General features: G+C 37.2%; 1 protein-coding gene across 1 annotated transcript in view; it reads left to right on the top strand.

Moving 5' to 3' along the window:
* KLHL5 (kelch like family member 5) overlaps positions 1–15,151 on the top strand; it is a 74,594-nt gene extending 59,443 nt beyond the window's left edge. Inside the window, exons 9-13 of the mRNA XM_024731744.1 lie at positions 1,878–2,040; positions 7,398–7,610; positions 9,126–9,297; positions 13,894–13,987; positions 14,120–15,151. Of these exons, the coding sequence (XP_024587512.1) occupies positions 1,878–2,040; positions 7,398–7,610; positions 9,126–9,297; positions 13,894–13,950 (605 nt within the window). The 3' untranslated portion in view covers positions 13,951–13,987; positions 14,120–15,151. The remainder of the gene's footprint in view (positions 1–1,877; positions 2,041–7,397; positions 7,611–9,125; positions 9,298–13,893; positions 13,988–14,119) is intronic.
* The last annotated feature ends 12,648 nt before the right edge of the window (positions 15,152–27,799 follow it).

Below are 27,799 nucleotides of genomic sequence, written 5' to 3'. Positions count from 1 at the left end.
CCCCCTTACCCTCCACAGCCAACTGGGCTCCTTGCTGTATGTACCACAGACGCACTAAGCATGCCTCAGGACCTTTGTACATAGTGTTCTCTTTATCTCACCTTCTTCTCCCCCAGATACATTCATGTCTGGTTTCCTAACTTCATTCACATTTTTGTTCAAATGTCACTTTATCTGAGAGGTCTCCCTTGATCCTCTCTACTCTTTTACTTTGCTCCTTTTTTTTTTTTTTTTTGGAGGTACGCAGGCCTCTCACTGCTGTGGCCTCTCCCGCTGCGGAGCACAGGCTCCGGATGTGCAGGCTCAGCGGCCATGGCTCACGGGCCCAGCCGCTCCGCGGCATATGGGATCCTCCCGGACTGGGGCATGAACCCGCGTCTCCTGCATCAGCAGGCGGACTCTCAACCACTGCACCACCAGGGAAGCCCTAAATTTTTTTTTAAGATATATTTATTTATTTATTTTTGTCTGTTGGGTCTTTGTTGCTGCACGAGGGCTTTCTCTAGGCGTGGCAAGCGGAGGCTACTCTTCGTTGCGGTAAGCGGGCTTCCCATTACGGTGGCTTCTCCTGTTGCGGAGCACGGGCTCTAGGCGCTCGGACTTCGGTTGTTGCCACACACGGGCTCAGTAGTTGTGGCACGCGGGCTCTAGAGCACAGGCTCAGTAGTTGTGGCTCACGGGCTTAGTTGCTTCTTGGCACGTGGGATCTCCCCAGACCAGGGATCGAACCCGTGTCCCCTGCACTGGCAGGCGGATTCTTATCCACTGCGCCACCAGGTAAGTCACACTACTTTTTTTTCTTGTTAGCACTTATCAACGCCTAAAATATACTTTGTATCTGATTCCTAACTAAAATGTTAGGTCGAGGCTTCCCTGGTGGCGCAGTGGTTAAGAATCTGCCTGCCAATGTAGGGGATACGGGTTCGAGCCCTGGCCCAGGAAGAACCCACATGCCACGGAACAACTAGGCCTGTGCGCCACAGCTGCTGAGCCTGTGCTCTGCAGCAAGAGAGGCCACCACAGTGAGAGGCCCACGCACTGCAATGAGGAGTGGCCCCCGCTCTCCGCAACTAGAGAAAGCCTGCGTGTAGCAACGAAGACCCAAAGCAGCCAAAAATAAATAAATAAATGATTAAAATAAAATAAAATATTAGGTCCATCAGGGCAGAGGCCTTATCTATTACGTTCTACTAAGTGCCTGACACTTAGTAGAAACTCAATAGCTATTTGTTGAATAAATGAAATTTGTCTTGGTTCCCTCACGATGAAACACGCCAATAGATTGTGGTATCTAATCTACAGCAAAATCTCATGAATTTGAATTAAAGGGAGAAAAGAATAAAATTGCTGTTTTCTAATATATTATAAGTCCAAATTATTGGAAAATGTTTTAAGTATGGCAATGTGTGCATCTTGTATTTTTTTAAAATACCTTTCCCCTGTTGGACCTCAAAATACTGCCTCTAAAACTTCTTTTTTTTTTTTTTGCGGTACACGGGCCTCTCGCTGCCGTGGCCTCTCCCGCTGCAGAGCACAGGCTCCGGACGCGCAGGCTCAGCGGCCATGGCTCACGGGCCTAGCCGCTCCGCGGCATGTGGGATCTTCCCGGACCAGGGCACAAACCCGTGTCCCCTGCATCGGCAGATGGACTCTCAACCACTGCGCCACTGGGGAAGGCCTGCCTCTAAAACTTTTAAGAGCTACAGTGCTATTGCTCCTCCTCACCCACCCACGTATCTACCAAGAAGAGCTATGAGGAAGCCAGATATCTTTATCATAAATTTTTGCCTAGTTAAATTTGCATGTTAAAGGTTCATTGTACTTACATTTCAGTTAAAAGATTTTTAAGTCATTGCTTCTTTCCTGTCTCCTTGTAGGTGTGGCTGTATTGGAAGGTCCTATGTATGCAGTAGGAGGGCATGATGGTTGGAGCTATCTGAATACAGTGGAAAGATGGGACCCTCAGGCTCGCCAGTGGAATTTTGTTGCCACTATGTCCACTCCCAGAAGCACAGTAGGTGTGGCAGTACTAAGCGGAAAGTAAGGAAATATTTAAGGTTCCACTTAAAACACAATAAATTAAATGTATTAAGCTATATCTTGTCCAACTTAAAGATATATAGAAATCATGAGAGAAATAACTCTTGAGTGATGTAAACAACCTTTTTAAATAGTCTCTTTTTATAATAGCTCTACATATAAATAGCTCAACATTGTTAGTCTTTTATTCTAATGTGCAGATATTATAAATTTCTAGTTATCATTTTGAGTGAATAAATTTTATATGAATATTCAATGTCGTCAAAATCTGGTGGTTCATATAACTTTAAAAGTATATGGTCTTTTAAAACTTGTATGGTCTCTCTCATGTTTCCCTAAATAATTCTTTCCATTTCTTCTACTGATTTTTCCTTACTTTTACTTCCTTCTTATCTTGGTAAACTGCTGAAAACTAGAATGCATTTAGAAAGAGGTGCTTTCTTGCTTCTTATCTGCTCTAAATAGAGTAAACAAATTTGGATAGAGCCACCACTCAAATACTAAACACATAGTATCTTTTTCAGGCCTTTCTTCCATAAAATGAAGCCCTTATGGTTATTAAATAAAAGTTGTTTGTTGCATACCTTTACTCACTTAAAATGTCTTATCATCATTTCCAGGAAGAGGAAAGAACCAAGGTTAAAACATAGAGACTTAAAATTATTCGTTGGATTGTTACTGATTATCAAAAAAATGAGAAAATGTTAGTAATATTTTTATATTTTATGACCTAAGGTCTTGTTTCCTCAGGACCTGTTAGTTGCATCCTTTTTTTGGTTAATTTTTAGCACGATTACAAGTAATAAGATATAGAAATAGAAACCCATTTTTAAAATATATCTGATCTCAATACAGCTCCCCTCATTTGTTTTAGCTAAAGAAATGGCTTCAAATTTTATCACTACATTTCTCTCCTAGTTCTTTGGTAGAAGAGTCAGCCACCAAAGAGTATAGAAAGTGAAAAAAAAGAAATTACTATTTCTGGCTAGAAATATTTATTTCTAATAGAAGACATAAGAATAAATGCCTTCTCTAAAACCTGATTTCCAAACCTACAGTATCATGGACTTCTAGGCATAGAGGTATCTTACTTTCTTACCTTTTCTTGCTCTCTAATGAGAAATAAATATTTCTGTATTTAACCTACCTGAAGCACAATTTATTGAGTATAATTCTGAGAGTACCTAATAATATCAGAAGCTAAGGACTTCTTATCTACTAAGTAGTAAGACAGTTGATTTTGAAAGTATCGTATATCTACGTTGTGATTTTAACTGGTCTGTTGGGGTAGACTGGTCACTTTGTCCCTAACCTTAACTCTCTTCCTTTCATTCTTCATTTTAGAGACTCACCTAATGTTCTGCCTAAAACACAAATAGGACCATGTCACTTTCCTACTTAAAACCTTTCAGTAGCTTATCTGACCAAGCCTCCTTTTTGATCTTGCCTCTGTCCACCTCTCTAGCCTCTTCTCTCTCCTCTACCCATGCATAATACACTCCAGCAAAACTAATCCATTTGTGAAAAATACATTTTGTTTCACATTCCTATTATCTGTTAACCGACACCATCTTTCTTAGAATATTGTTTCCCCCACTTTCCTTCCTGGCAAACTCAGCATCCTTGAAACTTGCTTAAAAATCACCTCCAGGAAACCTCCAATCCCCACTCTCATCTCTTCATTCCCCCTGCACTGATTGTCCATTCCATCCTCAGCAATTTTACTGTATATAATTTGTATATAATTGTATTGCAGCATGTACCACTCTATTATTGTAGTTATTGACTGGTCCGTCTCCTATAGCAGATCATGGTCTTGAATGACCTGATCTGACTTCTTCTTTCTTACACCTAGCACAGTATCCAGCACATAAAGCTGAAGTGTGCAACCTTAGTGAAGAATATCCTGGTACCAGTTATATGCAGTAGTGCTTTAATCACCCCAAGAAGAGGATGTGTTAATCCATCAACCACCATTTTTCTAAGCTTGCACTAAAATACAGTAGCAATGTTTTAAAATATTTTGTTAGTTTCCATTTTGGGGTACAAATCCAGAACCTGGAAAAAATAGAAATTATGTTGTTAATATTTTAAATATGCAGTTGATTGAAAAAATTAATTATGTATCTTCTCTCTACCAGTCCTTTGTGATTTAAAACAAATCATTTCTGTGTGCCTCAATTTTTTTAATTTATAAAATGAAAAGCCCAGTTAAATACTGTTTTTGTTATTTTAAATTATTTTACAATGCTTCCTGATGCAAAATATAGTTCGTTTCTTTAGGGAAGAACTGTTTTAATGTTTTGTGAGTTACACTCTGTATCTTAAAATTTTGAAAGTGTTAAAATTTTTATTTCTGCCATGTTTGACAGAAAGAAGCTTTGTCTAAACTTCCAGTTGCTCAGGCTACTTTTAAGCCATTGGCTGGCAAATACTTTTGGCAATAGAATCTTTCTTTCAAGTGAAATCTTACAAAAACCTCGATACTTAAGGCAAATGGAGGTTCAAGTTTATAATACACTTATTTTAAATTTATTATAAGTTTGAGTTTATAATACTTACTGTAAAAATCAATGTAGAAGCATAAGTCTGTTTTAAAGAACACAGATTATTTCTGTTTTGTTTTGGTTGTCCAGTATGAAGAAAATCCTGATTCGCAGATAAGAAGCTGAAATTGGTAATAGTTATTTTAACTACTAGAGCAATTTATTGGAATCACAGGAAATTCTTCAGTTAAATTGCTCAAGTAGTTTGAAAGTAGTAGACATTTTTTTTCTCAGCTGAATCTCAAACAATATCTACCAGCCACTTGTATTCTTGATCATAATTTTAGAAGTCAGGTGAGACCTAAATCTTATTTTTAGATATGTAGTACAATACAATTGCAATTTGACATAATATTTATCTTTTTATTGTAATAGATATTGTCATGGGGAAGAAAGATGAGTTCTGAATTTTGCATGACGTTTAATTGAGCCAGGTGATGTTTTTGAAAATTAAAACTACTTTTTAATCTTTAATTTTAAATGAACCATTTTGGGGGCCCCCTAACATCCTCCACAGAGTCCTGGTCTTAGAATACAGTTTGAAAACCATTGTGTGAGATATGATTCTTCAGAAAGTGTTACATTTTAGCCCTTAATATTATCTCAGTATGAATGTTGTTTGTACATTTAACATCTCCTAAAATACCATTTTCTAAAAGAATGCAAATAGAGACAGAATTTATTTTTCCCCTTTAACACATACCATGTTTACCATGTGCCAGGCAATATTCAAAGTACTTTAAATTTGATCACCAATAATCCTGTGAGGCAGGGCTTCTAGATTTTATGGATGATGAAGTTCAGGCAGACAGAGATTAAACAACTTGTCCACAGTCACAGCTAGTAAGTGATAAGTGGTAGAACCAGGATTCAAACCCAGAGAGTCTGGCTCCAGAGTTCATGCTCTAAATCACTGTACTACACCACTTTTCACAAGAAGACCCATGAGTTCACCGTGAAGAGGGTAGGGTGCTGGAAGCCTATGATACTATATGTGAGTGTGTACATATATTTTTAGTTATTGACATTTTCTAGTTGATTCCTTCTAATATTCTATGATCCATATTTAGGTAATTATTCTTCCAAGTATTAGTTAAAGATGAGGACAGCTTAATATTAAGAACAGTAGCACAAAAAATAGTTTTTAACAGATAAAATTTTTAACAGATTAAAGTTTCAAATAAATTTCAAATTCCATACTATTAATATATTTTAAGTTTAGAACAAGACACTGCTACAAACATGCTTTGCTCTTTAAGATATGGTCGTCTTATTATTTAAGAACCAGTTTGAGTGGCATAGGTACTTTAAATTATGAATTAAAATTATGAAATCTGTCTTTAAAATATGTATATTTATCCAAATATAAATACTTAGAGTTTTAATGGGCCGAAATTTGATATAGTTCAAATATTATTTCTCAAGAATTAAAAATAGCTAAATATTAACTAAGGCATCCATAAATTCAAAATGTGTGAGCTTTTGAACAAGCAGTGAACTGAATTTATTATTTTTTTTTAAGTGATAGAAAAAATATCTACAAAGAGCTTCCTATGTGAATAGTAAGTGTAAGAAGATTTTGTGCTTAATAAAGAATATTCAAATGTTTAAATATTTAAAATATTTTATATATATTTTAAGTTCAGAGTAAAAAGACTTTTAAATTAATGCAGTATATTGATTGATAATAAATTGGTTTACTAGGCAATGTTTAGGACGTTAACATACCAATAAATATAAATATGGTATGTTAATGTCCTAAACGTTGCCTAGTAAATCTATATATTTGAATCTATAGTTTTATTCTCATATTTCACTATTACAAGTACATACCAGATGACTCTTGACTGTCCAACTGCTCATTAATATAACTATTGTCCTGGTTCTGCTTCTTCCTGGGTGACCATGTACAAGTCTCTTAATCTCCATGAACCCCAGTTTCTTCACCTGTGCAACAGGGATACAAATGGTTTGTCATAGCATCATTATAGTGATTAAATTAATACATGTAAAGTGCCTCACCTGTGGTAGGTGCTCAGAGAAGGTTAGTTTCTTTCATTTATCACCAAGTCCTATCTTAGCTATTTAAGAAATGTCATGGTATATTTATACACAATATTTTATCTATTTTAAGACATACTTTAACATCTCTAAAATTGTGCGTTTTACACTCAATAATAACTTGTCAAACAGATGGCAGCTGTGAAAATGTTGTCATTGTTTTCATGTGAGTTTATGTTTTCTTTTTTATATATGTACAGAATAATATATGATATATATGTGCCATTTAATTGGTAGCACATCTTTCTCTTTTTTATAAATTTATTTATTTATTTATTTTTGGCTGAATTGGGTCTTTGTTGCTGCACGTGGGCTTTCTCTAGTTGCGGCTACTGGGGGCTACTCTTTGTTGCGGTGCTCGGACTTCTCATTGCAGTGGCTTCTTTTGTTGCAGAGCATGGGCTCTAGGCACGTGGGCTTCAGTAGTTGTGGCACACTGGCTCAGTAGCTCTGGCTCGCGGGCTCTAGAGCACAGGCTCAGTAGTTGTGGCACACCAGCTTAGTTGCTCTGCGGCATGTGGGATCTTCCTGGAAGGGATCGAACCCATATCCCCTGCATTGGCAGGCAGATTCTTAACCACTGCACCCCCAGGGAAGTCCCGTCTTCTTTCTTAATGGCACATAAATTGACAGTATTTCTTATCGTTGATAGGCACCTTGAATTCAATGAAATACCATAAGAATAACCTCTGTCTTATGCATAATAATAGCACCATCTCTTATTTATCATCCCATTTGTTGTTTTTACAGACTTTATGCAGTTGGTGGTCGTGATGGCAGTTCTTGTCTCAAGTCAGTAGAATGTTTTGACCCTCATACTAATAAATGGACACTCTGTGCACAAATGTCAAAAAGGAGAGGGGGAGTAGGAGTCACTACCTGGAATGGATTGCTGTATGCCATCGGAGGCCACGATGCACCTGCATCCAACTTGACTTCCAGACTCTCAGACTGTGTGGAGAGGTAATTTCCTGTGAAGGAAAACTAGGAATAAAAAATCAAACCTAAGCCTCTGACACTTCCACACGAATTGGTAACTCTTTATTGAGCATCCACCATGTGCAAGGCAGTTCCTTAGGAGCTCTGTAAGCACTGGGCGGTCTGCTCAGGCCATCTCTCAGTCTGTCACCAAGAGCCTACTCAGTCTTCTCTCAATCTGACCTTAGAATTGATTATACAGTTTATTAATTGAATCATATGACAAACATTTATTGTGTACCTATTTTGTACTGGACATTGTACCTAATAAGAAAAGGGGTTTGACAAATTTCACAGAGAATTAATTACAGGCTGGAGGCCAAATAAGCAAAAAGGAGAGGGACATTCCTGACATATTTTGATATAAAATGAAGTAGTATGAAATACTAAAAGAAAATAAAGGGCTAGTAAGGCTTGAAATCTTGATCAAGTCATCCTTGTTCAAAACTCAAATATGGGCCTAGGTAAAGAGCCCGACGTCAGTGGAAGCTCTGGACAGTGGCTTAGGCTCCCATCTGCTATGGTCAGTGGAATGGGGAGAATTGAAGGGCTTTAGGAGGTAGAGTCAATAGGAGATTGTATGAACACTCCAAAGCAGGAAGGAATATGTTTCATTCAGAAAACTGGAAGGTGGCCACTGTCATTGGAGAAAAAAGAATGATGGAGAGAGTGGCAGGAAGGAGTGGGGGGACATTGGGGCAGATCATGCAGAGTCTTGAGGCCTTATTAAAAACTTTGGATTTTAAAGAGCAATGGGAAGTTAATGAATGTGTGTGTATATATTATTCAATACATTATGAATGACTAGAAGAAGAATAAAAAGTGAAATGAAGGTTTGTTGATGACAAGTGCTTTCTATGAAATAATAAGCAGAGTTGGTTGGTGTTTTTTGAGAGAGCATGATAGTTACACCTGCATTTCACCTGTATTGGGGAGAAAATAATTTAGACTATGCTTGTTACATGTTATAATCCAGGAAAGGGATATAGAAGTCTTTATATACTTTGCCCCATAAATTACAGGCCCACTACAGGACTGTACCCAGTGAAAAATTGTTCATTGATACAAGTATTGGAAGCAGTATAAGTCATCTTAGCATGATGTATCTGCTCTCAGATAGACAATTTGGGGCAGTTCTAATTAACATACTTCATGAAAGGAACAAAAAGCTCCAAAAATGGACAGTTAGCAATGATTGAGGCTGTAAGTCATCTTACATAGAGCTTCATGAATTGATTTCCTCAAATTTTCAGTAGGCAACCTGAAACCTTAAAGCAGTTTCAACATTTACATTAGCTCTTTTGACTAGTTTAAGTGTTATGCATCTGCAGAATAGCTCTATTATGTTGTAAGTTAAAAGTTTTCAGGAAAATATTGATATTTTTCTCTAAAATATGTTCAAATGTACTTTATATAGCAGATAAGATTAAAGGACAAAACTATTTTTATGTAAAATATTGTGAGAACAATATCAGCTCCAGTTCTAAAATTTTCTTTCAGATATGACCCTAAAACGGATATGTGGACTGCAGTGGCATCTATGAGCATCAGCAGAGATGCCGTGGGAGTCTGTTTACTTGGTGATAAATTATATGCTGTCGGAGGGTATGATGGACAGACTTACCTTAATACAGTGGAGGCTTATGATCCCCAGACAAATGAGTGGACCCAGGTATGGCATTTCATTTTTCATTATTACACTTACTCTGTTTTTGTTACAAACAATTGTTTTGGTAAAACAAATCCTCTCAATTATGTCCAATATCAAAATATATAGCATAAACATGATAAAGTCATCTTTTAACTAAATATAAGACAACAGGGAATGTTTAATTTTATAGTATAGTTAAAATCCAAAATTACCTTTAAAATATGTTAGTACTCAAAGAAATTCTTATTAGTTGGTTATTATTATTATTAGCTGCCACCATTTACTTGCTGAGAATTGATGAGATGTTCTAGCATAGATAGAGCTGATAGGACCACAAGAGGGCTGTAATAAAGGGAGGGAGATGGTGGAAAATTAAAAACAAAGATAGTAGTCAGGAACAAATGAACCACTTACCCATACATGAGCAATAATTTTTAAATACTCAAGCCACAGATATTTGGGAGCAGATCAAATGTCTGGTTATAACCTAGTAAAGATGGCAATCCTAAATTACATTAACAAGTAAGAAACCTGACCTGACAAACTTAACAGAAAAAATTCCCTCTTTGTCTATTTCTGAGAGGGCCTAGCACTTCTAAGAATGATCTTTTGAGATCTTTGTTTCCATCATCACCCAGAACAGAACCAGGAATTTTCTGCCTCTGGCATCCAATTCAGTATATGGTACATAAAAGGCACTCAGATGTTTAATTGAGCCAAGGTTTTCCTACATACAAGGACCAGTGGTAAGTACTGTCAAGAAAACAATACCTGTGAGAATCCCTGCTGTCACAGAGCTTAACTACTTAGGTAGGTGAGATCTGCTCATGTAAAGGGAGGATCCACAGTGTGGAGCAGTTGGTATGAAGTGTCCCATGGTATAGGCAGTGAGTGGCCTAGGAAATCAAAGAGAAGAGAGAAAATGGCTGTTGAGAGGGCTTCGGTAAGGAAGAAGTGGGATTTAATCTAAGCCTTAATGAATTGATCCAATTCAAAAAGATAGAAGGAAGGGGCTTCCCTGGTGGTCCAATGGTTAAGACTCCTTGTTTCCACTGCTGGGGGCGAGTGTTCGCTCCCTAGTCAGGGAACTAAGATCCCACATGCCGCGCAGCGTGGCCAAAAAATAAAAGGTAGGAGGAAAAAGGAAATTGTGTGAGAAAACATGAAAGAAATGTCACTAAAGCAGAAATATGCAGGCTCTATTAAGGAAGTATGGCGGGTTATAAGGCTCCATGCTTGAGAAGAGTAGGAGTTCTTATTGGACAGGAAGGTTGGGGTCAGGATGGAGGTCTGCAATGGTCAACCTAAAGAGTTTGGTAATGAGAAACCAGTGGAGACTTTTAACCAAGAGAGCAATGCAGTAATAGAAAGTCCACATGTCAGCAGGTGGGGACAGGGTGAGTTGGGTTAGGGGCAGGGTAAGTGAAGCCTTATAAAACATTTATAAACATTTATAAAGTTACTTATAAACATTTATAAAGTTACTTCGGTTGTAAGGCTTGAAGTGTTAAATATACAGATGGATCCAAGAGATATTACCAAGTCCTGTTTATTTTTAATTTATACACTTACTAGGTTGTATAGAGAGGTGCAGCTTCTGAAGGAAACAGCAAAGGAATGATCAGAGAGTGTCTTAGTAGATAATGAAATAGAACATTAAAAGAAAGGCGGGGGAAAAAAAAAAAAGAAAGAAAGAAAGGCGGGGCCAGGGGGCTTCCCTGGCAGTCCAGTGGTTAAGATTCTGCACTCCCAACGCAGGGAGCACAGGTTCAATCCCTGGTGGAGGAACTAAGATCCCACATGCTGCATAGCACAGCCAAAAAAAATGTTTAAAAAAAAAAAAAAAAAAGGAGAGGGGAATTTCAACAGCATAAGGAAGAATGAAGAAGATTTGTCATTCAAGAAGTTGTCAGGACCTTTGAGAATATGATACAAGCAGAAGCCACCACACAGTGTAAAAAGTAAAGAGAAGAGTAAAAGTAAATGTGGGAGTTAGAGGGGCATACAATTTTAAAATAATGATGATGATAGAAAGTTAATACTTACTGAGTACATTTTATGTACCCGACTCTGGTCTAAGTACTTTACATTAAAGAATCTTCCCAACAACACTATAAGGAAAGTACTATTATTTCCTCACTATGTTGGATGAAGGAGTCTGAGACAGAGAGGTTAAATAGGTGACCCAACATCACACAGCAGATAAATGGTGGAGTTAGAATTTGAGCCTAGGATCTTTTTCACAATAGAGATGAAGACAAGAGAGTTGAACAGGGTTCCAGATGCTAGAAGGAGAAAGCAAAATTGAAGGGCACTTTTCTGAAAGAAGGACAGGAACAGAATTGAGAGCAAAGGCGGGTCCTCCTTAGACTGTAGGAAAGATCTTATCCTCCAAAGCTGGAGGGAAAAATGAGAATATCAGTGTAGAAAGATACAAAGTGTTTTCAAGTGAAGAGAAGGATAGAAAAAGAGACTTAGATTGTTATGACCTTGATCTTGTTTCTTAAGTAAGTGAGATCACTTGGTGAAGGCGAGAAGGCATAATTTGAGAGCTTGAGTTAGAGCTACGGGATTTCATAGAAATTATGAGATTACCTACCATCAGCCTCCTACCGTGGCAGAAGTAATTGTGAATGATAACCAAGGAATCCAAGAAGAGATAGAAGAATCTCTTTTCCTGAGATGTATTTTATTTAAGCCCTTAGGCCAGTTATAAGGAAACCTATTAGCCAGTATTTCAGACTTGTTGTTACAGCTAATTAATACCTTATGCTGAATCACCCTGTATCAAAATTAATAATCTGTGACCACACAGCTCTTTGGTTTACATGCCATCTCCATTACTTTTTAAAAAATTTTTTTATTGAAGTACAGTCAATGTACAATATTATAAGTTACAGGTATACAATATAGTGATTCACGATTTTAAAGGTTATGCTCCATTTATAGATATTATAAAATATTGACTATATTCCCTGTGTTGTACAATATATCTTTGTAGCTTATTTTACACATAATAGTTTGTACCTCTTAATCCCCTAGCCCTATTTTGCCCCTCCCCCTTCCCTCTCCCCACTGGTAACCAATAATTTGTTCTCTATATCTGTGAGTCTGTTTCTTTTTTGTTATATTTGCTAGTTTGTTGTATTTTTTAGATTCTACATATAAGTGATTTTAAAGCTCCTAAATGTGAATTTACAACCATAGTATCTGAAAAATAAATGTTTTCCATTCAGTGTTTCTACAAATGGACAAGAGGACATTTATTTGTACAGGGAGTGAAATGCGATTACTAAGTCTTAAGCCATCACCCACCCCACTACCAGCCTTGACCCAAAGCAGGAGGTGACTGCACTGCATTGTATTTAATAAATTCTCTAAGCTAAACTTTCTAGCTGGTGTCGTGACGACATCAGCTGTTCACAATGTAGAGGCTTAGTGTCTTGAGTGTTTTGAGAAAAGCTGCTGATTACAGACATTTTGATTTAAATGACATAGAGGTTACTTCTAGAATACTGTAAGTAGATATGGTTTTAAAATAGGTTATTTGTTCAAAAAGATATAACAGTGATCAAAACAACTGATTCAGATGGAGAACAACCAAGAATTCTCTTAAAATTGAAGTCAGATGTATTCTTAAAATCCACTCATTGGTCTGGGGAGGAGGAGTCAAAATGACTAGAAAGTCACTTTGATATCATGTATTTGACAAAAGTACTTTATGACATACACCCACATACATAAGTACAAAACAAACTTTCTTAGTACTTTATATTAGTCACCCCTTCCCAAATGCTAATGTCTTAATTCTGTTAGCTCAAATGCATAGATTCTTACTGGGCTCCAAGTAGTCCTTCTTTTAAAACTATCCTTGTCCACACTTATCTCTGCTATGAATTGCCCAGTGTCTAGAGTACTTTAAAAAAAAAAGACAAGAAGTGAAAGATTTAAGAATTGTTCCTAATGCATAAGTCAAGATTATACTTTTCCCGTAGTACCTCATACTTCTATCTCACTGTCATGGAGTTTATTCACCAGGTTTGTTTCCACTCCTAAGGAGTTCAATCGGTAGTATTTATTATTTATTCACTCTGGTTAAAAAGCAGTAGAATGGGTTTAGACCCTTCATCCACGCTGAGGTCATCAGTGAATGTGAAGTTAGCGGTTCCTCTGGAGTCGACAGACCCAGGGCATGTGGTATATTCTGTGTACTGTCTCTGAGACAGCACTTCCGTTGCATGGCCTCTCAGGATAATACTTGGTATTTTCTCCATATTAGTCACAAAGTTGCTCTAAGTGTTCAGCATTTCCTCACATCCATATTGTGCATCATGTTGGCCAAAATCGTGTTTCATGTAGAACAATTCCTGTGCTATCTTTAAAAATTACCTTTAAAGAGAAGTAAATACTACATGTTATATACCCAAAACAATTTAGTCTATGAAGCTTTGGCATCAGGAGGAAGAGTCTTGTTTAAGACCTGGGCCAGCTTAGAGTTCAGGCAGCAGCTCTTTGCCAACAAGTACGAACTATTTCAGTATTTCACCGACTGGTGTGGTATTATCAATGTTTTTACCCACAAACCCAACACGTGTCTTTTTTTTTTTTTTTTTTTAGGTTGCTCCACTGTGCCTAGGAAGAGCTGGGGCTTGCGTTGTGACTGTAAAGTTATAATTTAGTGCTTTGTTTTCTAAATGAAGATATTCACTTCCTTTATAAGTCGGTTTTTTTTTTTTTTTTTTTTTTTAGGTTGCTCCACTGTGCCTAGGAAGAGCTGGGGCTTGCGTTGTGACTGTAAAGTTATAATTTAGTGCTTTGTTTTCTAAATGAAGATATTCACTTCCTTTATGAATTTAGTATAATTGTTCTACTATCAATGGATACGTTTTTAGTAAATTTGCAAGGCCACATTCCAGAGCACGAAGTGCCTGGTCTCTAAGGGAAGATGTTAAAACAAGGAAGAACCAGGATTAAATACTTTTATTTCTTAGCAAATCAAAACTGCAGCTGGTGGATTGTGAACGTATGTTCCTGATATAAAATATGAGGACAAATGCACTGCTCCTGACACAACCCAGTGTTAACTGGGAATTTCATTTCTTTTAATAATCAAGCACATTTTGCTCATATTATCCACATTTCTTTTCTTACAGTGCAAATACCCCAGGTAAAACTTCTAATGTTTTGCTATGTAACTTTATCATACATGAATTATGGTAATTTTTATTGATTTGTTTACTTAACTACAACCACTGTCTTAATGATATTACTGAAGACTATGCAGTTAGCTGTTTTCAGAAATAGCTGCATTATATATGTTTCGCTTGTGGATATATTTCTAAAATCGGCTTAGTCCAATGAATAAATAAAAATATTAAAGAGTTAGAACAACAAAGACCAAATAAAAACTTGATATGACCTTTGGGATCTATTTAAATGTTCATTCCATCTAGATTCACCAAAAACTCCATGTTATTGATATTCTTAAATTAGAATTGAAACATGGTGTTTTGCATTAAATTTAAGATATGCAAATTTTGTGGAGAAAATAAACGTTATATACCCTCTAATGTTCTTTCACCTAATTAGCATTTAATCGTGTGAATTTGCTTTCTTTTATATCGCTAAAAATGTTTTGATTTTGTCTTTTTATATTGACAGAACTGTTTGGATATTCTTATGTTCTCAGATCTCTATTTGCCTCCCCTGCCTTGTTTGCTGTCTTTTGCCAGCGTTAGTTAATCCTTTGTGCTTCTTTGTAATCAAACAGTTTGGGGGGAAGGGGCTTATTCAATGTTTGAAAAATAAGTTTAAAGTGTTTATTACCCAAAGTTTTGTACATTTGTAAACTTTTAATTACACATGTGAATGTTAATATTCTCAGTGAATTATTTATTGTTTGCAAAAATGCACTGGGCAGTAACATTTTATGATAAATCCTTTAAGGTATAAGTCTTTAACTTATATCTTAATATAAAATGAGTATAAACTAAATTCCCACCTTTTAAAAGTCCATATTGTGGTTAATGTGTTTTTACATTTTATATCAGGGTAGGCTTTATTTTAGTTGCTTCCTTTAAAAATTAAAAGAAACTTTTTTTAGCTGATTTTGAATGCTTGTGAAATGTTTCTACACAGGAAACAAAGAAATTTAGTACGTCTATGCACAAAACAAATTCCATGGGCATTTTACTGGTGTGGCCACTAAGAAAATAACAGTGACAGTGACAAATACATTAATATTTCATATATTCATTATAGTATGGATATGAGTTCAGTTACTTTCCCGACAAGGAGGGATCAGTGGTAGAGTATATTTATGTATTTAGGGTAAGGGAGAGAAGAAGAGGAAAAGCTATAAGAAACAAAGCAAAAATTTCAAAAGCAGAAATGTGTGAGTACATCATCCCTTCTTGTGGAGGCTTAGACCTGTGATTTGGAAGGAAAGTACTTACACTTGTGATCATTCCTCATCTCCACTCATCATCCACTCTCTTGTTCCCTGTGCCCGCAATGGAGTCAGACTCGCCTTAAAGTAAAGGAACTGATTCTTTTCTCTGAGGATCTTCCTTTCCTTTATGGGATTCATAGAACAGTCCCTTTGATTTTTTATCCCACTGAAGGGGCCTCTCTAATGCAGTTTTGTCATCAGCAGGCTCTGCTCTTCTGGATACTAGTGAAGAAAACTATTTCTTTTCTAGTGACAGAGCATTCACCAAAGCACTCATTCTTCTCCTAGTCTGGGATCTTATAAATCTAGAGGAAAATATGGCCCTTCCTTGTGTGCATCATCTAACATTGCTGTCTTGACTTTTACTGTTAGCTTCTGCACTGAGATGTCTAGCTGCTCTTAATTTTAACCCCAATTAATGACCACCTTATGAAAAGTAATAATATTTCTTATAATTATTGAATGTTTATTATGAACTAGGAACCAAGTTTTTGCATGTATTAATGCACTTATTCTTCACAGCAACCTTATGAGGTATGTTCTGTTATTATTCTCCTTTTTACAGATGAGGAACCCGGGTCAGGAAGAGTTTAACCCCAAGATTCTATATAGCAAATAAGTGGCAGAGCAGGGATTCAAACACAGGCAGAGGCTCAGGAGTCCATTCTGTCATCACTCCTGTTTCTAGGTAGAAAAAGAAGTTTCCTTTTATGTGAGAAATCATTTACTTTAACAAAAAGAAATGTGAAGAAGGCTTATGCTTTTTAGAAGTGAAATTTATCAGTCACACTCTTATCAGAAGATTTTTGTTTCTTACTATTGGGGAAATTTTGTTTAATTCTCTTATGGAATTTTATATACATTTTGCTTTAGAAGACTAAATGCAAGAAAACATACATTTCAGGTTTTATAAATATTAGATAAATTGCATAGTATTTTGGATGGCTGAACCATAAACAAATTTATTCATCAAAAATAAGCTTTATTGCCAACAAAATAGATAACCTAGATGAAATGGACAAATTTCTAGGAATACACAAATCACCAAAACTGACTCAAGAAGAAGTAAAAAGTCTAAACACATCTATAACAAAGAGATTGAATCAAAAACCCCTCAACAAAGAAAGTACAGAACCAGAATTTAGTAGAAATCGCTGAAGTCTACCAAACATTAAAAGAAGAATTAACACGAATTCTTCTTAAACTCTTACAAAAAAAATAGATAAGGAGTTAACACTTCCTAATTCCTTCTATAAGACCAGCATTACCTTGATACCTAAGTCAGACAAAGACAGATTATATACCATGACAAACTAAGATTTATTGCAAGAATATGGGGATGATTCAACATATAAAAGTCAGTCAATGCAGCATACCACATAATAGAATGCAGAGAACTCAGAAGAAACTAGAACAGTGATATGAAAATAAAGCTCTTTGTTATTAAAAAAAAAGAATGAAGGGAACATAAACATTATCATCTCAATTGATAAGAAAAAGCATTTGACAAAAATCAGTACCCTTTCATGGCACTCAGCAAGCTAGGAAGAGAATGAAATTTCCTCAACCTGTTAAAAGGCATTCATGAAAAACCCACAGCTAACAGCATGCTAAATGGTGAAAGATTGAAAGGTTTCCCTCTAAGATCAGGAAAATGTTCACTCCCACCACTGATAGTCAACATTGTACCAGAAGTTCTAACCAGAGCAATTAGCAAGAAAATAAATAAAAGGAATCGCAATTAAAAAGGAAAAAGTAAGACTCTCCATTTGCAGCTGACATGATCCTATGTATTAAAAATCCTAAAGAATACACACACAAACTATTAGAGCTAATAAACAAATTCACTAATGTTGCAGGATACAAGATCAACACACAATTGTTAGTTGATTCCTATACACAGGCCCCCCCCAAAAAAAGCTAAGATGGAAATTAAACTATTCCATTTACAATACTTGAAAATAAATCTAACCAAGGAGGTACAAGGCCTATACACTGAAAACTACTAAACATTGCTGAAAGAAATTAAATAAGACCTAAGTAAATGGAAGACATCTCATGTTCATGGTTTGGAAGACTTAAGATGGCAATACTCCACAAATTATAGATTCAATGTAATCTCTGTCAAAAGCCCAATGACCTTTTTTTGCAGAAATGGAAAAGCTGATCCTAAAATTTGCGTAAAATTGCAAAGGACCCAAAAGAGCCAAAACAATCTTGAAAAAGAACAAAGTTGAAGGACTCACATTTCCTTATTTCAAAATTTATTGCAAAGCTACAGTAATCAAAACAATGTGGTACTGGTGTAGGGATAAACATATAGACCAAAAGCATAAAATAGAAAGTCCAGAAATAAACTGTGGTCAACATATTATGGTCAATTGATTTTCAACAAGGGTGCCAAGGCCATTCAATGGAGAAAATAGTCTCTTCAGGGATATTCATGTTCAAAAGAATGAATTTGGTCCTTACTTTACAACATATATAAATATTAAAGACCTAAATATAAGAGCTAAAACCATAAAACTCTGAGAAGAAAACAGGCATAAATCCTCATGACCTTTGATTTGGCAATGATTTCTTAAATATGACATCAAAAGCACAAGCAACAAAAGAAAAAATAGATAAATTGGACTTCATCAAAATTAAAAGCCTCTGTATCAAATGATACTATCAAAGTGAAAAAACAACCCACACAATGGGAGAAAATATTTGCAAATCATATATCTGATAAAAGTCTAGTATCCAGAATATATAAGGAACTCCTACACTCAACAAAAAGACAAACAATCTAATTTTAAAATGGGCAAATGACTTGAATAGGCATTTCTCCAATGAAAATATATACAAATGGCCATCAAGCACATGAATAGATTCTCAACATCATTAGTTATTAGGGAAATGCAAATCCAAACAACAATAAGATACCACTTCACATCCACTAGGATGACTATAATTTTAAAAACAGAAAATAAGTGTTGGAGAGGATGTGGAGAAATTGCATACCAAAGAAAATGGTAAACCAAGGTGGAGCTTCCAACATCAAGAAAGTGATTGAAAGAAGATGAAATACTGAGGAATGAGGCCTTGGACTCAGTATGTCAGGTCTCCCCACTGAGTCTCTGGGCCTAAAGACAAGCAGAGCCTCTCTTAGGTGTTGAAGCATTTAAATGAAATTGGGCTAAAAGCTCATGTTTTATTAAATTGCCTCAGACTTGGTCATTTGTTTACCAAAATATAGGGAGGTTGAGTCAACTTGATTACGTGGCAGATACTGTGTGCTGAGTACATCATGTATATGTTCATACATTTAATCTTTACAATAGCCCTATGAAGTAGATATGATTATTCCCACTTAATGATGTAGAAACTAACAGAGCCAAATTTAAAAACCAACCAGATGTGTATGACCTTAGAGCCTTTAACAAAGATCTATGCAAGATTGCCACATGAAGGTGAGTTCTGGTTGTCCTGATTACATAGGATGATGATACCTATTTGATGCCAAGGTTAGATAATTGAGTGTCCTCATCACATCTGTGCTACATTTTTTTTTTTTTTTTTTTTGCGGTACACGGTCCTCTCACTGTTGTGGCCTCTCCCGTTGCGGAGCACAGGCTCCGGACGTGCAGGCTCAGCGGCCATGGCTCACAGGCCCAGCCGCTCCGCGGCATGTGGGATCTTCCCAGACCGGGGCACGAACCCGTGTCCCCTGCATTGGCAGGCGGACTCTCAACCACTGCGCCACCAGGGAAGCCCTGTGCTACATTTTAAGCTTTTAAGGAGTAGAAACAGGCTGGGTAGTTCTGCCTATTATGTGGACGAGTGCATACACACACACACACACACACACACGCACATGCAGAAACTGATCCTTACTAAGTACCTTTCTGTGGTGAGAGGACAAAAGCAGGGCATTTTAGTAAGGATGGCATATTTAATGTCCTGGGTACAGAGAAGAATTGGTGCTGTCAATAGAGTGAAGAGCAGGGATGCTGAGTAGAGCAGTGATGAGTGGAAATGAGAAGATGAGCCATTAGTAGAAAGTCATGAATCCATTATTAGAAGCTTAGTATAATTTAATAGAGACAAATGCTTAAAAATTCTAAGGATATGAGGAAGATGATTCTGTAGTTATGATGTATTAGTCAGGGACCAATCAGGAGACAGAAACCACACAATAATTTGAACAGGGGAGGTTTGATATAAAGAATTAAATGCTATAATAGAGGACTGAACTCACAAAGGATTGGCTGGTTATTAAGATTTGGAATTTGATTCTGCCCTATTTGCAAGCTAGTAAATTATCCTGTTACTGTTTCATGGATGCTGGCGGAAGACACAAAACTCCTGGATCAGAGAAAAAGGACTTTATTACTCAAGGCGTAGAAAGCAGTATGACTGTCATCTTTGGGTTAATTCCCCTTGCCTCCCAAGTCCCACATGAGCAACGTGGAAGATCCCAGGTAGAAAATTCCCTGACTTGGGGAATCCACTGCTTTTGGAGTAAATGGTAGGCAACGCTGAATTTAAACTATGTCTCAAATTTTAAAATTAATGTGTAGCATCTAATATTCCTTCCATGATCTGATTCCCTTGTCCAGCCCCAATTAAACTTCAGATTCAGAAGTTCAACAGAGACATGGAGGTACACCTCATGTTCTACCTAAACGTCAATTGAGAAAGCGATAAAGGATGTTCTTTTCCTTTTCTGCATGAACTAACAATAACAACAAAATCTTTTGTGGCCATCTTAGACTGTGTCATACCAGCCTATGGACCCTTCCTTGGAGAAATGAAAAAGAAAAGAAAAGAAAATGAGTGACTAAATAATAGAAGAAAAAAGAAAGAACATGGCAATGGGGAAAAAATGGTTTACAGGGGATATTATGAAGTTGAACAGAGAAGGGGGAAATAAAGAATAGGGAACAAACTGTCAAGATTTACAAGGCTTTTGAAAGTAAAAACAACAGCCCTTGAAAAATGTATACTGTTTACCAGTAATTTCAACCTAAAGTACAATCTGATTTTGTTGCCAAGCCAATTTAAAAGTAGGTAAGAGAATCAGAATGATTGACTGTAAAATTAATCTAATTCAGATAAAAACATACTAGGGACTTCCTTTGTGGTCCAGTGGTTAAGAAGCCACCTTCCAATGCAGGGGACATGGGTTCAATCCCTGGTCAGGGGAACTAAGATCCCACATGCCTCGGGGCAACTAAGAGAGCCCGTGCGCTGCAACAAAGACCCAGCTCAGCCAAAATAAATAATTTTTTTTAATTAGAAAAAAATAATAATTTAAATTTCATTTAAAAAAAGCATTTTCCTATCCTAGTAATGTGATCTAAAGCCATTAGGTGGAATATGACAAGGATGGCACCTGCAGTGGTGTTGAGGGACGTCATGGTAGCCCCATGTGGGGTATTGGAGTCCAAGTGGGGTGAAGAGGGCATCTTACAGAGGAGAGGGATGGCCTGGGGTAGGGTGTCAGACCCCAAGCAAGGTAAGGAGGGTAACCACACAGGGGGCAGCCTGGCATTAGAAAGTCAGAGCCTGAGCAGTGAGGAAGGTGTGTGTGGGGAGGATGACACATAACGAAAGTCTGGAAAGAGGACATAGAGCCCAGCAGGGAGGCATGGGCATCTGGGCAGAGAGGGAATGGGGGCAGGGATTAGAGAGTGTTTGCATACAAGGGTGTGATGTTGTGATTTATAATAAGAAATGTGTATCACTATTTGTCTTCCAGTTTCTGGCAGCCTCCTAAAACCCTTGGAATTTCCTGAGCTGAGGGCGATCAAGGTGTCTTGTGTGTGTTAATGAGGTAACTTTCCAAAAGCACCTAAGGATGGAGGTCTGTTGCCAGGAGAACCAACTTAGTGATTAGAGGGTTGGAATTTTCAGTCCCACCTCCTTTACCTCAGGGGAGGGGAGAGAGGCTAGAAGTTGAATTAATCACCAATGGCCAGTGATTTAACCAATCGTGCTTTGTAATGAAACCTCCATAAAAACCCAAAAGGATGGAGAACTTCTGGGTTGGTGAACACGTGGAGATTTGAGGAATGGAATGCTCAGCAAGAACTGGAAGCTCTGAACCCTTTCTCCATACCTTGCCCTATGCATTTCTTCCACCTGGCTGTTGCTGCGTTATATCCTTTTATAAACTGGTAAATAAAATGTTCCTGTGAGCAGCTCTAGCAAATGGATGGAACCTAAGGAAGAGGTTGTTGAAACCTCCAATCTATAGCTGTTTGGTCAGAATCACAGGTGACGCCTGGGCTTGAGATTGGTGTTAGGAGTGTGAGGGTGGGTGAGTAGGGGGTAACAGTCTAAGGACTGAGCCCTTAACCTGTAGGATCTGCCGGGATATTTCCAGGTAGTGTCAGAGTTGAGTTGAATTGCAAGACACCCAGCTGATATCAGAGAATTGCTTGGTGGTGTGGAAAAACCCTGCAGACATTGGAATTGGTCCCAGAACTATTAAAGGGGATTAATCAAATTAGTGATTACATTAAGGATAATGAAAGACCAGATTCTCACTGTTGGAGAAGAGAGTTATGAATACAGAAAAGGGAAAAAAAACTAGAATGAACACTGTAGTGTTGAATTGGAATTGGGCACATTAGTATGAACTCAGTTTTCAAGATAGATTTAGATAGATAGATAGATAATAAATAGATAAATAGATATATTCCCTAGCTCAGTCCACAGAGAGTCTGGGAATAACAGTGATCACATCTCGTGCCCAGATCTTGACTTCTAAACATCACTTTCTACCAAAAGGAATGACGGATCCTTGGGCAAATGGCTGGTTCCAGAGTTGAGGCAGGGAAAATACATGGTGAACCTGGAACATCTTATTGTGCCAGTAAACAAGGCTGTGCTCAAAGAATGTTGGGGACATAGCAAAAGTACACAGAAGTCAGCTTCGAGGGGCTTCCACTGGCCAAAATGGAGCCAATTTAAGCGTAAAAATAAATGAGAATAATGAATTATATCCCTTTGAATAACCCAGGAATCCATACAGGTATAAATAAACACACAAACTGAAAGTTTGATGAGGAACAAGATATTTACATGGTTCTAAGATATCTTCCCCCCAAAATATTCATTTATTACAAAGGGCAAAGGATAACTTTACAGGTAAGAAGCCTGGCAGATACCACTTTAATCAAGTGATCAAACTGAAAATCATCAGTAATGGGACAAATCAAAATCTTATGCCACATGATAGAATGGGATGAGAAGAACACAGCATTACTTCTGTGATACTCCTGCCGAAAATGCATAACATGAATCTAATCATGAGAAAATATCAGACGAAGTAAAATTGAGGGTCATTCTACAAAACAACTAGGCTGGAATTTTCAAACATGTTGAGGCATGAAAGTTAAGATTGAGTAGCTATACCAGATTGAAGACTAAAGAAAAATGACAATTAAATGAAATGCATGATCCTGGATTGAATTCTTTCACTGTAAGCAACATTATAGAGGCAACTATCAAAAGTTGAATGGTTCTGTGAATTAGATGATAGTAATGTATCAATGTTAACTTCTTGATTTTTATGGTTGTATCGTGGTTTTGTAGATAACTGTCTTTGTAGGAAATACAATGTATTCTGGGGTGATGGGCCATCATGCTGGCAACCTACTCTCAAACAATTCGGTGCAGGAGTCGGGGCAGGGGGGCGTTACTTTTCTGTAACTCTGATTGTTTCAAAATTTGGGAAAGTGGTTTTTAAAAAGTAGGCCCATTTTAGGCTTAACACATGTTCACTGTGTTCTAGGCCTCTTCCTTCCAGTTTTCCACAAAGCATATTTCTTGCCTTCCTCAGATGTATAGGAAACATTAGTGGAGTTGAAAATCATCTACAAGTAGTTGATTATTGAAAACTGCACATCTGATCTCAGATTTGCCAATGATAGCTGCATATAACTCCATCAATATATATAACTCCATCAATATGAGATCGATTTTATGAAAATGATCCATATTGCAAATGAAGCAGACAAAATTCAGTTTTCCATTTCTTCCTTCCTAGAAATTCTTAGAAGCAAATTGATACCCTTCCCTATGGAAGAGATTAGAGAAAGTGAGTGAAGGCATGGAAAAAAATGCTGAAACCTTTGAAATCAGTAGCATATATTTTACACATTAACTAGGAAGATGAAAAGGTGTTTTATATTCAGGGATAGCCTTAGGGTTTGAAAGACCAGAGTGTAACCAGAGTGTTTTAGGGCCTTAGCTCTGTGTTATATTAGTGGTCCTCCTATAGATAGAAGTATCAGCTAGAAGAAATCTAAGGGCGGGTCTCGGGTCCCTGACCACTTCTGCCCTGTAAGTCTGATCCTGTGTGTTTATCATAGAACGTTGCGGTGTAACAGTTACATTACTTATCCATTATTTTCACTTTCAGAATAGTAACTTTTCACTCTCAAATAGCAACTTTTCCCTTGGTTCCAAATATATCCCATCCGCTTGGCATTTTTAAATACCATAGGATATCTTTTTCTTTTTTTTTAAGAAAAAGTCACATTTCTGGTGTGTTTTCAAGGAAAATCTTGAAGTCTGCAGCTACTTAAGACAATATTCACATTTCTCAACCCTACTACTCTGATTTTTCCTATTCTTTTTATTTTCCTTAATTTCTTTCCTTCCCTTTGGCATGCTTCTCCTCTGCCCTTTTAGAGAAAGCGTTATTTTCAATCATTTACCCTTGGAGGACAGGTCCATCCAGAAGTTTTTATATCACTAACACTAAGGGACTTCCCTGGTGGTGCAGTGGTTAAGAATCCACCTGCCAATGCAGGGGACACGGGTTCCATCCCTGGTCCAGGAGGATCCCACATGCCACGGAGCAGCTAAGCCCGTGTGCCACAACTACTAAGCCTGTGCTCTACAGCCCGTGAGCCACAACTACTGAGCCCGTGCACCTAGAGCCCGTGCTCCATAACAAGAGAAGCCACCGCAGTGAGAAGCCCATGCACCGCAACAAAGAGTAGCCCCCGCTCTCCACAATGGAGAAAGCCTGCGTGCAGCAACAAAGACCCAATGCAGCCAAAAAATAAATAAATAAAAATTTTTAAAAATAAAGACATAATATTTTTTTAAAATCACTAATAATTGAGACAAGGGATACCCTTTGGTCACTGCATGCTCCTCACTGAGGACCTAAACACCCAGTTTAAAAAAAAATTCAAATCCCCAGATACAGTATATTCTTAGGTATATTCAGAATATAGGTAAGTATGAGCTTCTACTTAAGGCTCTTTATGAAACAAACAAAAAGCCTGGATCGTGTGATTAGGCAGATTCAATAGTTGTTTTATGACAAGGTTTAATCTGATTTTCAGAAAAGCTAGTTTTGTTTATCAAGAAAACCACATTAAATGTAAAGATTCAATGTTTGTGCATAGGCTTTTTTTTTAATTAAGTCAAAATTCATGTAACATAATATCCATTTTAAAGTGGACAATTCAGTAGTATTTAGTATATTCATATTGTTGTGTAACCACCACCTCTATCTAGTTCCAAAACATTTTCATAAGCCCAAAAGAAAACCCTGTAGCCACTAAGAAGTAACCTCCCATCCCTCCTTTCCCCAGCTCCTGGCAACCACCAATCTGCATCCCATCTCTATGGATTTACCTCTTCTGGGTATTTCATGTAGAATAATACAGTATGTGACTTTATGTCAGGCTTCTTTCACTTAGCATATTTTCAAGATTACTCCATTTTGTAGCATGAAATGTAGCAACACTTCATTCCTTTTTATTTTGGAACAATGTTCCATTGTATGTGTATACCAAAATTTGGTTATCCTTTCATGGACATTTGGGTTGTTTCTACCTTTTCACTAATGTGAATAGTGCTGCTATGAACATATGTGTACAAGTATTTGTTTGAATCCCTGTGTTTAATTCTTTGGGGTATATACCTAGGAGTGGGATTGCTGATTCATATAAGTAATTCTATGTTTAACTTTTTAAGGAACCATCAAACTGGTTTCCAGAGCAACTGAGCCATTTTACATTAGTGAGCATAGGCTTTTACCAGAATTAGCTCTCCACTTTCAGAAACAAAACAGGCGTTCCATCTGCTGTTTTACATTTGGCATACTCTAGAATAAACGAATGGTTCTCACCTCTGTACACCAGAGAATTAGAGAGAGACAGAGACAGAGACAGAGCAGAAAAGAAATAAAAGATAGGCTTCATCTCTAGAAATTCTGTTTCAGTAAATCTGGGTTGAGCCTGAGCCACCCCAAGTGACCCCCAAGTCATTCTAATGGCAGTCAGGATTAAGAACTACAATATGAACTCCGGGGAGTAATGCAAAACATTTCCCCTAGAGAATAGGAATCATTAAATTGTCATGGACCCAGAACTAATTTTTTGTTTGTTTGTTTTGGTTTGGTTTGGTTTTTTTTTTTTTACAGCTCTGCATTGGAGTATAATTGCTTCACAATACTGGTTTAGTTTCTGTTGCACAACAAAGTGAATCAGCCATATGCTTACACATCCCCATATCCCCTCTCTCTGAGCCTCCCTTCCATCCTCCCTATCCCACCCCTCTACGTCATCGCAAAGCATTGAGCCGATCTCCCTGTGCTATGCTGCTGCTTCCCGCAAGCAAACAATTTTACATTCTGTAGTGTATGATGTAGTGTTGATGCTACTCTCACTTCGCCCCAGCTTCGCCCCTAGGTTCTTCATGACATTTTTTTTCTTAAATTCCATATATATATGTGTTAGCATACGGTATTTGTCTTTCTCTTTCTGACTTACTTCACTCTGTATGACAGACTCTAGGTCTATCCACCTCATTACAAATAGCTCAATTTCGTTTCTTTTTATGGCTGAGTAATATTCCATTGTATAAATGTGCCACACCTTCTTTATCCATTCATCTGTCGATGGACATTTAGGTTGGTTCCATCTCTGGGCTCTTGTAAATAGTGCTGCAATGAACATTGTGGTACATGTCGCTTTTTAAATTATGGTTTTCTCAGGGTATATGCCCAGTAGTACCATAGCCAGGTCATATGGTAGTTCTATTTTTAGTTTTTTAAGGAACCTCCATACTGTTTTCCATAGTGGTTGTATCAATTTACATTCCCACCAACAGTGCAGGAGGGGAATTCCCTTTGCACCACACTCTTTACAGCATTTATTGTTTCTAGATTTTTTGATAATGTCCATTCTGACCAGCATGAGGTGATAACTCATTGTAGTTTTGATTTGCATTTCTCTAATAATTAGTGATGTTGAGCATCTTTCATATGCCTCTTGGCCATCTGTATGTCTTCCTTGGTGAAATGTCTATTTGGGTCTTCTGCCCATTTTTTAACTGGATTGTTTGTTTTTTTTGATATTGAGCTCCATGAGCTGTATGTATATTTTGGAGATTAATCCTTTGTCTGTTGTTTAATTTGCAAATATTTTCTCCCATTCTGAGGGTTGTTTTTTTTTGACTTGTTTATGGTTTCCTTTGCTGTGCAAAAGCTTTTAAGTTTAATGAAGTCCCATTTGTTTATTTTTGTTTTTATTTCTGTTACTCTAGGAGGTGGGTCATAAAAGATCTTGCTGTGGTTTATGTCAAAGAGTGTTTTTCCTATGTTTTCCTCCAAGAGTTTTATAGTGTCTGATCTTACCTTTAAGTCTTTAATCCATTTGGAGTTTATTTTTTGTGTATGGGGTTAGGTAGTGTTCTAATTTCATTCTTTTACTTATCTGTCCAGTTTTCCCAGCACCACTTATTGAAGAGGCTGCCTTTTCTCCATTGTATGTTCTTGCCTCCTTTGTCATAAATTAGGTGCCCATATGTGCATGGGTTTATCTCTGGGCATTCTATCCTGTACCATTGATCTATATTTCTGTTTTTGTGCCAGTATTATACTGTCTTGATTACTGTAGCTTTGTGGGATAGTTTGAAGTCGGGGAGCCTGATTCATCCAATTCTGTTTTTCTTTCTCAAGGTTGCTTTGGTTATTCGGGGTCTTTTGTATTTCCATGTCTTCATAGAATGAATTTGGGAGGGTTTCTCCCTCTGCAATTTTTTGGAAGAGTTCGA

Source organism: Neophocaena asiaeorientalis, unplaced genomic scaffold (assembly GCF_003031525.2).
Source record: "Neophocaena asiaeorientalis asiaeorientalis breed wild unplaced genomic scaffold, Neophocaena_asiaeorientalis_V1.1 scaffold39, whole genome shotgun sequence".
NCBI lineage: Eukaryota > Metazoa > Chordata > Mammalia > Artiodactyla > Phocoenidae > Neophocaena > Neophocaena asiaeorientalis.
Note: the sequence above shows the minus strand (reverse complement) of the source record. Positions and strands in the feature narration are given on the sequence as shown.